A 15,000-nucleotide genomic window follows, 5' to 3' on the forward strand; every position below is an offset into this window, starting at 1 on the left:
GAGAGGAAAAATATGTTGCATACATGATGAAGTAAAACTAAATCAGTGAATTACAGATGCGTTAATCAAATAAAAACACGTGTATAAGGAAATCAGATGTGGGAAAATAAATTTAAACCAAAGTGAAAGGTGAATAAATCCAGTAAATTACAAATGTACAGAGAGACAGGTGTGTGGAGCGACAATATTCAAACGCAAATCTAAATGAAATCAACAGGTATGTAAAATTATAAGGAAAAAAAAATGCAGGAACAAAAATATGAAAACAAATCTGAACTAAAGTGACAGACAGGTGTGTAAATACAATAAACAACAGATGTGTAGGAACAACAGGTGTGTGCTGAAAAAAGTAGGAAAAAAACAAAGTAAACAAATTTAAATGAGTGACAGGTGTATGTAAATCTAGTAAATGACAAGACAGGTGTGTAGGGATGACAGGTGTGTGTAGGAGGAGCAGGTGTGGAGAACTAAGTGCCCAGTGTCTCCGCAGCGTGCAATCCACTTCCACCTCGGCACTTGAGGCCTTCGGCGGTCCACCAGTGACAGAGGGTCGCTTCAGGAGAAACAGGTGAACCACGTTACCTCAGGGGTGGATCCCGACACCTGGGGGGGCGAGGGCAAGGCACGCGGGGGGCTACCTTGGCCTATCAGACCCTTAAACTAAACCCACGGTGCCCCATACGAATTGGCAAAACCTTCTCACTCCACAAATAAAAAAAATTGCTTCGGTGAATTCTAAAGTGATTGGAAATGATTGGCAAGTGTTAGTGGTATGTGAAAGTGTTGTTTGATGGAAAGAGGATTGGAATCTGTTCGTAAGGCGACTAGATATTGATAACTGGCATTTCTTAACACCTTCAGTACTGGAACACACTTTTATCTTGAGATTTTGTGTACGATTAGACCATTTTATCAACAATAGGAAGGATCTTTGGAAACAGGAGATTAATAGCCACAGTCTTCACTATTTCAATCCCCATATGAGTTTCTGAAGCTGTATAAAATCACTAAATAGAAACCAGAATGAATATAAAAACGCGTCATGGTACTGAAGGGATTAAGTGGATCCAAAGTGCATCAGTAAACTTCTAAACCGACTGGAGATGATTAGCAAACCTTATTGGTACCTAAGAGTGTTATTCCATGGAAGAAATATTGGATCTTATTCCTAAACGGCTGGATGAGTAACTGATGGCTCCAAATAAAGATAGAAAGTGATTCGGTGAAAAATATTATTGGAATCCGTTCATAAACTGCTTAAAGAACAATTGATAAGTTTTGATGGTATTCAGTTCTTGATGGGATTGGATGATGATTGGAAGTTCTTAAGAAGATAAAAGTGCTGAAGTGAAAATGTGGATGAAAAATAACTGGTAAGTCTTAAAACTTCATGAAATCTGTCAAAAAAAAGTGGCTGGATGGCAGTTTGTAGTCTGGTAAAAGGGATTCGGTAAAAATGTGTTAAAATTTTGTCCATAAAGCGGTTGGAGAATAATTTGATAATAAACCAGATAAAAAAATTAGGCAAAAATACAAATAGATTTTCTCCCTAAAGGTAATGGAGAATAACTGGCAATTCTTTCCAGCATGAAGAGTGTTTCTATATGAGGCAGGATTGAATTCTACTCTAAACTGATTGTTAATTCTGAGACCAATGAAAAGTTACTGAATTAAGAATAAAACTTAACTTTAACCAACGATAAAGGTTAGATGATTAGTAGATCCTTAAGTGATTTCATAAAGGATTAAATCTTAAAGCGATAACAGCCAGATCTTAGAGGACACTAAACAAAAGATACATAGAAAATGAGATCTCTTTCCAGGATAATCGAGCGCATCCAGCGTCAAATTATTCCCCTAAATTGTAAGTGTCTGGGCGAAACGATTCCAGCTTAGCGAAAAGTTTTGATTACCCAAAGCATTTACACTGAGATCCATTGTGGGTTTGACGGAAAAAGAACTTCAAATATTGGAGAAAATGCATCACTGACAAGTAAAATAAGTGGAAGAGCGGACGGACGGTCAGTAAAAATTGCAATTACGGTAATAAAGAAAATAAAACCAGTAATGATGCCAACTGGAAATTTACTCTGAACGGAAATACGAGAAGGAAAATTCAGAATCATTAAAACGTACAATTGCCGTAAAAGTCTGTTCTCTCTCTCTCTCTCTCTCTCTCTCTCTCTCTCTCTCTCTCTCTCTCTCTCTCTCTCTCTCTCTCTCTCTCTCTCTCGCAATAAAGAGAAATCCATCACAGTTTAATTAGCCAATGCGAGAGCAGATGAAAAGGAGAAAAATCGGCCTTAATGAAACTCTCTATATGAAAAAGAAGAGAAAAATAAAAGTGATACAAAAAAATAAGGATAAAAACTACTAATGATGCAACCACCACGTCCCCTGCGCTGCAAAGGATCCACTCCTGACTCCCCCCCACGCCCTGACCACGCACACGCACACGCACACGCACACACACACACACACACACACATACACAGACACAGAAAGGGCGTTTTTTTATATTAAATCTTTCAATATCTATTTGCACCAGTAATTTTATTTTTCTTTTATCTATTTTTTTCCTTATTTTTTTTCTATTTTAATTCTTCGATGGCTGAGAGCTTATACGTAATACAGCTATTTTTTTTATTTCATTATTTTTTTTTTTTAGCTCATTTTCTATTTTTCTATTTACTTTTTATTAATCTTCGTTCCTTCTTCTTTTGTTTCAGTTTCTCTCGTGCACTTTTCTTCACTCGGTCTTGAATGATTCTATTTGGCTTCATTTTCATGTTTTTCTGTTCGTTTTCCTAGTTGTATTAATATATCTTCTCTCTCTCTCTCTCTCTAGGCTCTCTCTCTCTCTCTCTCTCTCTCTCTCTCTCTCTCTCTCTCTCTCTCTCTCTCTCTCTCTCTCTCTCTCTCTCTCTCTCTCTCTCTCTCTCTCTCTCTCTCTCTCTCTCTCTCTCTCTCTCTCTCTCTCTCTCTCTCTCTCTCTCTCTGTGTATGTGTGTGTCTATCATCGTTATCACCTGCCTTGCTTCACTGCACAAACGCGCGCGCATGGACGCACACACACACACACACACACACACACACACACACACACACACACACACACACACACACACACACACACACACACACTTCGCTACTTAATTTTGCATCTTGGCTTTCAATATACATTTTTCTAGATGCCAAATATCTCTCTCTCTCTCTCTCTCTCTCTCTCTCTCTCTCTCTCTCTCTCTCTCTCTCTCTCTCTCTCTCTCTCTCTCTCTCTCTCTCTCTCTCTCTCTCTCTCTGCCTGCATGTATAAACTATCAGCTGATTGTGATGAATAAAAAGCTTCGAGGTATTAATGCAAATCATTTAATGCAGAATAGGATTACAATTGAATAGAAAATCCTGACCAATCCCTTCTTTTTGTTGATTCACTTTATGTTTATCCTGAAAAGTTATTCCGATCCATTTTATATCCAAGAATTATCAGATTTTTGTTATTCTTTTATTTTTACTCTCTCTTTTAGTTGTCTAATATTAGTTTGACGATTTTATTCTCTCTCTCTCTCTCTCTCTCTCTCTCTCTTTTTTTCTATAATTTTTCTCTTAAATTTTCGTTTTTTTATTTTTTCATGTTCCTATTTTTTTTTTTTTTAATGCATCGTCTTATTTCCTCTCGCCCTCATCACCATCTTCATCTCCAACCTCATTTTGGTGTGTGTGTGTGTGTGTGTGTGTGTGTGTGTGTGTGTGTATTATTATTTTTATTATTATTATTATCATTATTATCACTATTATTATTATTCTTATTATTATTATCATTATTATTTTTATTTTATTATTACCCTCATTATCACTATCATCATCATTGTTGTCATTATCATAACCATCTTATTCATCATCCATCTACCTTTTCTTCTATTTTTCATTTTTTCTTTTCTAGATCATTTCAACTCTTCCCTCTACATGAATATTTGTTTTACTCTCTCTCTCTCTCTCTCTCTCTCTCTCTCTCTCTCTCTCTCTCTCTCTCTCTCTCTCTCTCTCTCTCTCTCTCTCTCTCTCTCTCTCTCTCTCTCTCTCTCTCTCTCTCTCTCTCTCTCTCTTAAATTTTCCACCTCATTCCTCCATCTTCTCTTCCTTCCCTCCCTCCCACTCTCTCTCTCTCTCTCTCTCTCTCTCTCTCTCTCTCTCTCTCTCTCTCTCTCTCTCTCTCTCTCTCTCTCTCTCTCTCTCTCTCTCTCTCTCTCTCTCTCTCTCTCTCTCTCTCTCTTCCTTTCTTATTCGTGTATCTCATTTCCTCCTTCCTCTTCCCTCGCACTTCTTCTTCAGTACCTCCACACCTTCATCTCCCTTCCCTCACCTTCTTGCAGTCTCCCTCCTCTTTCATCTCCACTTAGAACAGTGTCTTTATCTCCCACGTCCAGGCAAGACCTCCTCCTCCTCCTCCTCCTCCTCCTCTACTTCCTCCGCCTCCTCTTCTCTCTTCCCCCCCTATTTTTTCTTTCTTCTCCCTCCCGTCACAGCGTCCCATTTTCTCTCTCATTACAGGTTCTCTTCTGGGGATCTGTCCGCTGAGTGTGACGATGAAGAGGCGAGTCTACGGAAACAAGAAATTATTACCCAACAGGTGGGAATGTAGTGTTAATTTAGTTCACCTTTGAGCTTAATTGAAATTTTTTTTTTTACCTACGAGTACTGTGTCTATGGTTCGTATTCTGAAACACTTTTGCTCTGTGCCTCCACTATTTTCGAGGCTTAAGGGTGTTTTTCCACAGGCATAGTGACAAATTGGTGTTTCTAGTTTATGAAGAGAAGAAACACTCATGAGAAATTGGTTAATCATCTCTGTGGCCTTTGAAAATTATGTTACACGGGATTCTAAGGATGTTTTAAGAGTTTTAGTACCATATTAACAAGTTTTATATTTGTTAACAGGAGATATGCTCTTAAATACCGGGAAAACAGTATTAACGGCTGTAGAAAATCCCCTTGGTGAGAGCGATAAGTGTTTCAGAATATGCGACTGTAGCTCACTTATTCCGTATTCATTAATTCAGTACTCTAGTGATATTCTTTTTGAGATTCATGTGCTGGGAATGATTTAGTGATGAGGAAGTATTCACCACGTTAATTGCTTCACCTGTATATCTCTTCAGGTAGACAATGTGCTGAGCTTAAGTTATTCATGTGTTAGTTACGTTTACTCATCAAGTTATTTTATAGTTAGGTTAGTTTAGGTTCAACTATGAGTTAGGAGAACTTAGAATAGGTTTACTCATGAGTGAGATTATGTTAAGTGAGATTAGATTAAATTTACTGGAGTCAGGTTACGTTAAGATAGTTTAGGTTAGATTTCCTCATGAGTCAGGTTATATTAGGTTGGCTCAGGTGTACTCATGAGTCAGGTTAGATTAGATTGTTTACTCATATGTCAGGTTAATTTTTCTACCTGTACTGACATCCAGGTGTATGATGAATCAGAGCTAATCCCCATTTTTCGCTAAGTCACTCATGAGTTAGTGATGAAACACACTCATGAGTCAAACACGTCAATCAATGGACACACCTTTGTTTTTATTCAGGTACTCAATGATATACAATTGTCTTTTTATATGAAACATGTTAGGATAAAAGTACACTAATTTTTACTATGTTTACTCATCGTTCACATATAAGTAACCGCAGCACAACAATGAGTACGTGTAGGACATCACAAGCTTACTCACTCGTCCTTGTCACTCTTTCGTGGATTACACTTGGAATATCATGAATTTACTCACCGGTTATTCATTAATATTCACTCTTATTCATTCGTCATAAAAGTAAATTTAAAAAAATGTCTTAGTATGCATGAATATATGAAGTGTTACTCATTCTTACTCAGTCTGAACACAAATCACTCACTGTCATGAATACCGTGCGTCAAAATTCACAGGACTATCATTAAGCTGTTTTACTCATTGAGATAGAAGAAATGAGTGAGTGAGTGAATGAGTGAGTGAGTGAGTGAGTGAGTGAGTGAGTGAGTAATAATAGTAATACGTATGTAAGTAGTAATAGTAATGATGACGACGATGGTAATAATAATGATAATATTATTAATAGTAAAAATAATAATAGTAAAAATAATAATAATAATAATAATAATAATAATAATGATAATAATAATAATAATAATAATAATAATAATAATAATAATGATAATAATAACAGTACGTATTCAGCATTTCTTCATCAATTCTAGTTAAAAAATGCAGCCAATCATCATCAGCCAAATATAATCTAAGGCAGCACAAGACTAATTAATCTCTAAGGTACTTTTAAGAGCCCAGCACGCAGGAGTAATTAAGATTCCCTACATAATGAGTATTTTTCAGCATGTTATTTTTCTTTTTTTCCCTTTCAAATTTTTAACCTGCATTATTGAAACACAAGTATGGCAACACTGCAGAGTTATCGATAGGAAGTTTTTACAATGGTGAATATTGCATTTTGACAAACTCTAGGGAAGACATTTTCAACATTTTTCTTTTCTCATTTTATATAGAGAATTTTTTAACGGGATTATAGAAACACAAGTATGACAACACTACACAGATACCAAGACAAAGCTTCCACAAGGTTAATTCAATTTGGGCATAAGGAAACACACTGCCTCTGTCATAAGTACGATAACAGTTGCATAAATGTACGAAGCTAAGATCTTGCCGGGAAATATTCATGAATTATGAAAAAAAAAACATGAGAAAGAGAGAAAAAGCAACAAGAAGAGGAATAAAAAGTTAACATGAAGGATGAGGTTTTGAATTTAGAAACACAGGAAACAAAACATGAAGACATTTACTTACACAAGATTCTGCAAGTACATGGAAAGAATACACTGATGATTATGTAACACTAATGGAATGAAAATAAAAAAAGTAATAAAGCTAATGAAAATGATAAATGAGTAGTAGCAAAGATGATAATAATAGTAAAGATAATAATAATAATAATAATAATAATAATAATAATAATAATAATAATAATAATAATAATAATAGTAATAATAATGATAATAGTAATAATAGTAATAATGATAATAAAAATAATAATAATAATAATAATAATAATAATAATAATAATAATAACAATAATAGTAATAACAATAATAATAATGATAATAACATTAATAATAATAATAATAATAATAATAATAATAATAATAATAATAATAATAATAATAATAATAATAATAATAATAATAATAATAATAATAATAATAATAATAATAATAATAATAATAATAATAATAATGAAATGGACTAAAATTTCAATCACGATTCAAATTAAGATTATGATGAAACAGAGAGGTAAATTTTGAGTTGCAACACATTCCATGAACACACGCATCTGAGAATTCGCTAAAAATAATGAGGAATGAACAAAAAGAAGAAAGAGAAAGAGAGAAAAAAAATAGAAAGCTCATTACATTTAGTTATGAGATAGCAAATAAAAAAAATAATACTGAGACACATTATTAGATCAAACAATAACATAATCTTTTCATCTGAGAATTCACTAAAAAATAATAAATCTTTTACGGGAACGAACGAAAACAAGAGAGAAAGAGAGAGAGAGAGAAAAAAAAAGGAAGCTCATTACATTTAGTTATGAGACAGTAAATAATAAAAATAATACTGAGACACATTATTAGATTAAACAGTAACACAATCTTTTAATTCTACGATAATACAAGATGGGACACATTAACCCTTTCAGTATCATGACGCGTTTTCGTATTCATTCTACTTACTATTTGGTGATTTTATACAGCTTCAGATACTTATGTAAGGGATAAAAATAGCGAAGACTTTTTCTTTGTCCATTAATCTCCTGACATTCTTAGACCTTTCGTAATGTAAATAAAATTGTCTAATAATACTTAAAACTCGTGGTAAAAAATACGTCCCAGTACTGAAAGGGCTAATATAACACAGCAAATTCCACAAGACAGTAATAAGAGTTGATCAGAAAGTAAAATAACGTGCAGGATGTTACTATAGTTAAACATGGATAGAAGACAAAAGGGAAAGACTTGTGATTAAAAAAAATGAGTTATAGAAAAAAAAGAAATACAGGATGAGGAAAATATACACAAAACAAACAACATCACGGCAGGTTGGAGGAAAAGAATGACAGAAAGAATGAAAAAAATGAAAAATGAAAGAATATAATACAAAAAGTGAAGGTAAAAAAACATATATAGGGAGAAACACACGATTTAAAAGAAACACACGGAAAAACATGATATAGAGAGAAACACAGGGAAAAACAACATGATATAGGGAAAAACACACACACACACACACACACACACACACACACACACACACACACACACACACACAGATGCTAAATAGGAATCGAAAAAACACAAAGTAAAAAGGCAAAATAAACCATAGGATAAAAAAACACTAAACAAAATAAATGAAAACTTACAAACGAAAATAGAAAAAAAAAAAAAAAATAGGAACAGAAGACAAGACTATATACCACTACTACTACTACTACTACTACTACTACTACTACTACTACTACTACTACTACTACTACTGCACTTATAAGGCATGGGAATTACTACAACTAAACCTCCACTTGTCACCCCTTAAAAAGCCGGACGACAACAGAGACGAGGTAACTAAATCAATGCTCTTAATTGGCAACACTTGTACGTATCTTTAGTTTTTTGGATCTTTTGAATAAGCTTCTTCTTACAGTCTGTCGCGATTTATCCACCTCTCCCTCTCCTCTCTCTCTCTCTCTCTCTCTCTCTCTCTCTCTCTCTCTCTCTCTGCTACCAGTGTCAAAATTACAGGCTGTTTTGTACGTCACTCCTCGTAGCGTCTGTGGGCATCCAGTTAAGCTTTCAGAACCTTTGTCTAATCTCCTGCTTCACTTCCAAGCTTCATTCTTAGTATTCAAGCACTTTGAAGAGTACCGAATCCTTTTTAAAAAGCATCAGATCCCATTTTCTATCATGGACGTATTATGCAGTTAAAATATAAGTAAAATGAAAAATAGAATAGTAAACGAGGGAAATAAGTAGTATTAGGGAAATGGTAGTGTGACGCACCTCCCCTTCCCTCTTACCCGCCTTTCAGTAGAGACATGGTATAGAAAAAAGATTGGGAAATATCGTAGTGTGGCGCCCCTTTAGTGGAAACATTAAAGAATTTTTGGAAAATCTTATAGCACATTGTTTCCATTTAGTATAGAAAGAGAAGATATTCAGGGAAATATATTGTAACGCTTCCCTTTAGTAAAAAAAAACAGAAAGAATTCATATTACATGTTGAACTTTTAAAAGAGACTAAGAGATTGAGAAGATGCAGAATAACTTAATCTTCAACAAGTTATCGAAATGGGAAAGAAAAAAAAGTAATATACACCAAAAACTATAAGTAATACAGACGTCCTCGTAAAAAGGAAGAAAATTTGAAATCTTACGTAGCTTTAGAAAAAAAAAAAAAACAAGACTAAAGATTAATTCATTCAATCATCCAATCAATAAAAAAAAATGTGATAATAAAAGAGAAATTAATATCAACAGAATAGTTTCTCCTTTAAGTTGAAAAGAGGCAGTCAAAATCACACGCGAGATGAAGTAAAAATTGAACTCGAAGCACACCAAGGCCACAAAATTGGAGTCCGAGTAGTCTCCAAGCGCACGGGTTCAAATCCTGTCCACGGTCTAAGTGTAGGTTGGGCTTCCTCACTCGGGGCAACGGTTTCCTAGCGGGTGGCCTTTGAGATAAGAGGTATCACAAAAAGTATCCCCTTTAGCCCAGAAATTCCCGTGAAAAGCCCACATGGTATAAAAGAAATAGATAAATGAATAGATGAACAAAAAAAAGGGAAGTAGGAGCAACCACAACTTCACCTTTGAATTGAGAAGAATAAATCAGACTAACCTAGCACAGGAACTACCTAAAAATACTTCCTTTAGCCCATAAATTCCCGTGAAAAGCCCATATTGTATAGAAAGACAGAAATAAAAAGAGAAGAAAATCTAAACCAGGATGAACTTTGCCGTGTGAGTGGAGAGGAAAGTGTTACAGTCACACACGAGAATCTTGAGACTATGAGGCAAAGAGAGGACGCAAAGGCTTTATCAGGCCCAAATATGACCCTTGAGGCCCTTGAGTGTCGCCTAGAGGACCCTGGGGACTTGTCTTCCATTGGTAACCCTGCAAAGGACCTGAAGAACATTAATGGTGTGTCTAGGGAGTTCAGTTGGCACCACTGAGTCGCTGTTACCAAGAGGCCTTTTCAGAATTCTGTTTTTACTTACTCTCCTGCTCTTACCGTGAGACAGAACGCTATGTAAGGGTTCTCTCTCTCTCTCTCTCTCTCTCTCTCTCTCTCTCTCTCTCTCTCTCTCTCTGTGCTTTGGAATGTTTAATAATGTCTAGGTTATCTTTTTCTCTCGTTTTCCCTCGGTTATTTGTCTTGCATTGCGGGTTCCAATTATATATATATATATATATATATATATATATATATATATATATATATATATATATATATATATATATATATATATATATATATATATATATATATATATATATATATATATATATATATATATATATATATATATATTCTCTCTCTCTCTCTCTCTCTCTCTCTCTCTCTCTCTCTCTCTCTCTCTCTCTCTCTCTCTCTATCTATCTATCTATCTATCTATCTATCTATCTATCTATCTATCTATCTATCCATCTATCTCTTCGAATGTGATAAAAAAACTAGATATGCCAGAATTCTGCTTTGTGTGTGTGTGTGTGTGTGTGTGTGTGTGTGTGTGTGTGTGTGTGTGTGTGTGTGTGTGTGTGTGTGTGTGTGTGTTTGTGCGTGTGTGTTTTGCAAGCTTGATAAAAATGTTCCTTCTGGCGAACTGTGCAATCTCTCTCTCTCTCTCTCTCTCTCTCTCTCTCTCTCTCTCTCTCTCACTAACCAATCGCTTCACCTTGGTTTATTTGCCATTTATATATACCATCACTATCTGTACACTATGTTCCTCCCATCAATATTTGCCTGCCATGCTCCAACCCCCACTGTGTTCGCCTTGTCTTCATCTCCCTGTCCATTGCTCTCCCTTCGAACACTTCTCTCCTTCCTACGTTAAGATCGAGAGGCGGGGGGGTTCACCACAGCCTCCTGCTTCAAAGCCTACCTCTCAAGAGCAAGGTTCTGAACCCAAGCAAGGTTCTGAACCCAAGCAAGGTTCTGAACCCAAGCAAAGTTCTGAACCCAAGCAAAGTTCTGAACCCAATCAAGCCCCCCCAAAGCCTCAAGTGAAGCCTCAGACAGCGCAGGTAAACTTTTGTCTCTCATGAAGAAAGGCTGACCCCAAAGCAAATGCATGTTTTTTTTTTTTTTTTACTTTTTTTTAATACTAGACGAGTATGTTAGTCTGGATGATGCGTATGATGCGTCTCTCTCTCTCTCTCTCTCTCTCTCTCTCTCTCTCTCTCTCTCTCTCTCTGATGGCTGGCTCTTTGGTACTGTTTTTGAATTAAGGTCGCTGCGGGGTGAGTACTGCATCTTCCGTTTTCTTTTTTCTCTCCTAGCTGAGCGGTCCACTTTTAGGCGAGTCACCCCTCTGTCTTGTCTTGCTCAGAGCCCACGGGAATTCAGGACACCGTGGAATACATTATGACTAGTTTTTTTGGGTAACAGGCGACTATGACTGCCACCCAACACTCACACCCACACTACCCACCCACACACACACACACACACACGTTGCAAAACTAGTGTATCTACTCATAGTGTATTTTCACAAATCTCTCTTCACTTTCTTTCCTCCTTTTCCCTTCAAATTTCCTTGTTTACTCCTGGTTTTCACATTCACTCTACATTCCTACGTCAAGCAACATCCATATTCATTATCTTCCCTTCCCCCTTCATGTTTGCTCTCATATATTTGTTTACCGTATCACGTTCCCTGTCCTCGTGCATTCGTCAGCTCAGCGTTGTTCCTCCGCAGTGAAGAGAATAGGAAAGAATAACTGAAATGGCATCACTTAAACCATCCTGCGAAAAAGAAATATATCAGTTTTCTTTTCTTCTTTAATATAGATAGCTTCAAGTAAACCTATTGAGAGATAAAGAAAATATATTGTTTTCTCTTTCATGTTAATTTGATCACCGTTTTCTTTTAAGCCTCGCGTCCTTACCATCACTAACTATTTTTTCTCCCTCTCTGCACTTGTCCTCCCCACAGACGAGGCCTAAGCAGGTACTCACTAGCCAGATGTAGCTTGATGATCTCGTGGCGCTCAGTATGTGTCGCCCTCACCTGTCCACCTGTCACGCCGTCCCTGTGTACACGTGACTCTCTTTCTCCGTGACTCAATGACGTCACGCCCAATTGTCCGCTCCTTTGTGGTCACTCTGACGTCACTGCTTTAATCCACGAGTGCTTGTGGTGTCTATTTTTATCGTTCTTTAATAATCTCCGTGTGCTTTGGTTTGAATTGCACTTCATGATATTTGACGTTGAGTTTAATGCCGTTTCATGCGTCCCTCGTTTTAAGAAATGTGTAACTTTGCTTCAATTTAAAAGAGAAAAATACGAGTTTCTCCAATTAACTTTAAAAATTTAGTATATCCAGTTAACTTTAGAAAGGAGTATTTTAATCATTTTAGTTACAATAAAAAGTAACTGATCTAACTTACAATGACAGTCAATTGCTGTCTGTCTTCCATCAAGAGAAATCAACAACATCCGCGACTTTTCAAAAATATACACACTTTTTTTTTTTTTTGACCCGGCTGGAAGTCAAAAGGGAAACAAACGTAAACAAACAAAGATGCATCGGAGGAAGCGAAAAAGAAAAATCCTCCTGCTGAACACACCACAAGTTTCAAAATGCTACTGCTCCGGGACAGATTCTTGCCCTTATAACCTACTGGGTGCCACGTTGACGCTATATATATAACCTAGTGAAAATTTAGTACGAGCCCTTCACCTCTTCAGCCCCCTCACGCCCCCTGCTCCCTTAACCCCCGTGAAATAAAAGGGTAGCCCAGCCTCCTCATGTTTGGCCGCCTTGGTGCAAAACTCTTCCCTTTGTCCACACGTGTCACCCTCAGCGGTGGACCAGCCGCCTCTCATCATTCCTCAGCCAAACTTTGTCCTCACTCGGGATAAACTTGGAGAGGGAAAGAGATGCTGGGTCTTGTGTGTATTTTGACTTTCCTCTCATATTATTTAGTTTTTTTTTTCACTGTGTACATTTTTCGCATCTTTATTTTATTTTCCATATTGAATTACTTGTCCACTTTTATGGTTTTCTTCTTTTCCTGAGCGTTGAGAGAAAATGATTTAACTATTTATCTGATTTCATTCCATTGTCTTTTACTCTTTGCTGTGAAAAAGAAAACCGTTTTGTTTATTCTGTCTTTACTGTTTTCCTTTTCCCTTGGCGTGGCGACAGACAGAAAACTTTTTATTTTACTTTATTTTTCCTGACTCTGAAAACATTTTCACTATTTCCAGTTTTTTTTTTCCTTTCGTGTTCAGTTTTCACTCTTATTTAACTTTGGGAAAAGGAAAACATTTTTTCATCATTTTAAATTTTCCACTCTTACTTATCGTAGAAAGAGTTCCATACATAGTTTCAATTTTTATTGTTTTTTTTTTCCTTTGGGTATATATACAGAAAAAACTACTCAACTTTTTTAACTTAACATTTTTTTTCTTTCTTCTCCTTAGAAAGAGATAAATTTTCTCAATTTTCTGTTCCTGGTTAACCTCCTCAACCAAAAGAAAAGAAAAACATTTTGAACATCTCCCTTCTACCTTTTTTCCTTTAATGTTTTCTTGTCAACGAAATATATACATCTGTTTTATCTCATTTTTTTCCTTTCATGAATATTTTCTTTCCTGGAATCATTCGCGCTACATTTTTTTTCTGTAATCTTAATCCTGGCATTGACAATTTAATCCAATTGGTATTGTATCTTTTTCAACATGGCGTCAAAATGGAGGCTGGAAATATAACAAAGGAATGATTTTAAAAGTCTTCCTGTTTTATTCCCTTTAATGCACACTCCTTCCTCTTCCCTCCCACTTCCTACACTCCCTTCCTTGTACCATTTCCTACGTCTCCTGTTCCCTCTTCACCTTTTTACCTTCCATTTATCACACCTTTCCTTCCCTCCCCACCTCTCATTTGCTACACTTCCTCTTCCTTCCTTGTACCTTCCATTTTCTACATCTTTTCCTCTTCCCTCCTCACCTTTCTATTTTCCATTCATTGCATCTTCCCTTCCCTCCCTTTCACCTCTCAATTTCGATACTTCCTCATCCCTCGTTACCTTCCTACCTTTCACTTTCGACAACTTTCACTCTTCCCTCAGCATCTCATTCAGTAACCTTCCATTCTTCTCACCGCTTCCACGTATTTCCACCACTTCAGTTCCTCTGTCTATACTTGTCTATTTAATTCACTCAGTACTGCGATTGATCACTTATCTAATCACAGTAACCTTGCATTCTTCTCCCTATCACCTTCACATATTGTCATTGCTTCATTTCCTCTCAATCTGTACTTCTCTAACCCCTCAGTACTTCGGGTAATCAGGTTTCACAAAGTCAGTTTAGAATTAGAGGATGTTTTGTGGATGACTAACTAAATGCTTCCAACTAAATGGATACTAAACGTTTAGAAGGTCTTATGGTATCCAAAACTTAAATCGAACTGATGTCGAGGTACTGAAAGAGTTTAATAGTCTATAATTTCAGGGTTTCTCACTCAACTCCCCTAGTCTCTATACCTGTCCCTATCTTACCTCTCACTCATCACACCTGTTTCATCACACCTGTATTTTATCACACCCTTACGTCTTTCCTCTCCTTGTATCTTTTACTCCCGTTCCTTTCATCTTTTCACTTGTTTTCATGAAGCTTCACATCTGTCTTACCCTTCCTTTCTGTTTCTTTAT

The 15,000-nt window shown here is 36.2% G+C and overlaps 2 protein-coding genes across 3 annotated transcripts in view; one reads left to right on the top strand and one right to left on the bottom strand.

Annotated features, from left to right (window-relative positions):
- The window catches only part of LOC123503323 (extensin-like), a 139,046-nt gene that overhangs the window by 100,429 nt on the left and 23,617 nt on the right, over nt 1-15,000 (bottom strand). Inside the window, exon 1 of one of the 2 annotated variants that reach the window (XM_045253011.1) lies at nt 7,799-7,830. The exons of the other annotated variant lie outside the window; for it this stretch is intronic. The gene's annotated coding sequence lies outside the window, so the exon portion shown is untranslated. Of the gene's footprint in view, nt 1-7,798; nt 7,831-15,000 lie in introns of those variants that run through there. 2 annotated transcript variants of the gene reach the window in all.
- Nucleotides 1-15,000, top strand: part of LOC123503144 (synapsin-like) — a 61,241-nt gene that overhangs the window by 10,283 nt on the left and 35,958 nt on the right. The window contains exons 4-7 of the mRNA XM_045252649.1: nt 491-568; nt 4,552-4,630; nt 8,659-8,679; nt 11,175-11,363. Of these exons, the coding sequence (XP_045108584.1) occupies nt 491-568; nt 4,552-4,630; nt 8,659-8,679; nt 11,175-11,363 (367 nt within the window). The remainder of the gene's footprint in view (nt 1-490; nt 569-4,551; nt 4,631-8,658; nt 8,680-11,174; nt 11,364-15,000) is intronic.

Source organism: Portunus trituberculatus, chromosome 13, assembly GCF_017591435.1.
Source record: "Portunus trituberculatus isolate SZX2019 chromosome 13, ASM1759143v1, whole genome shotgun sequence".
Lineage (NCBI taxonomy): Eukaryota > Metazoa > Arthropoda > Malacostraca > Decapoda > Portunidae > Portunus > Portunus trituberculatus.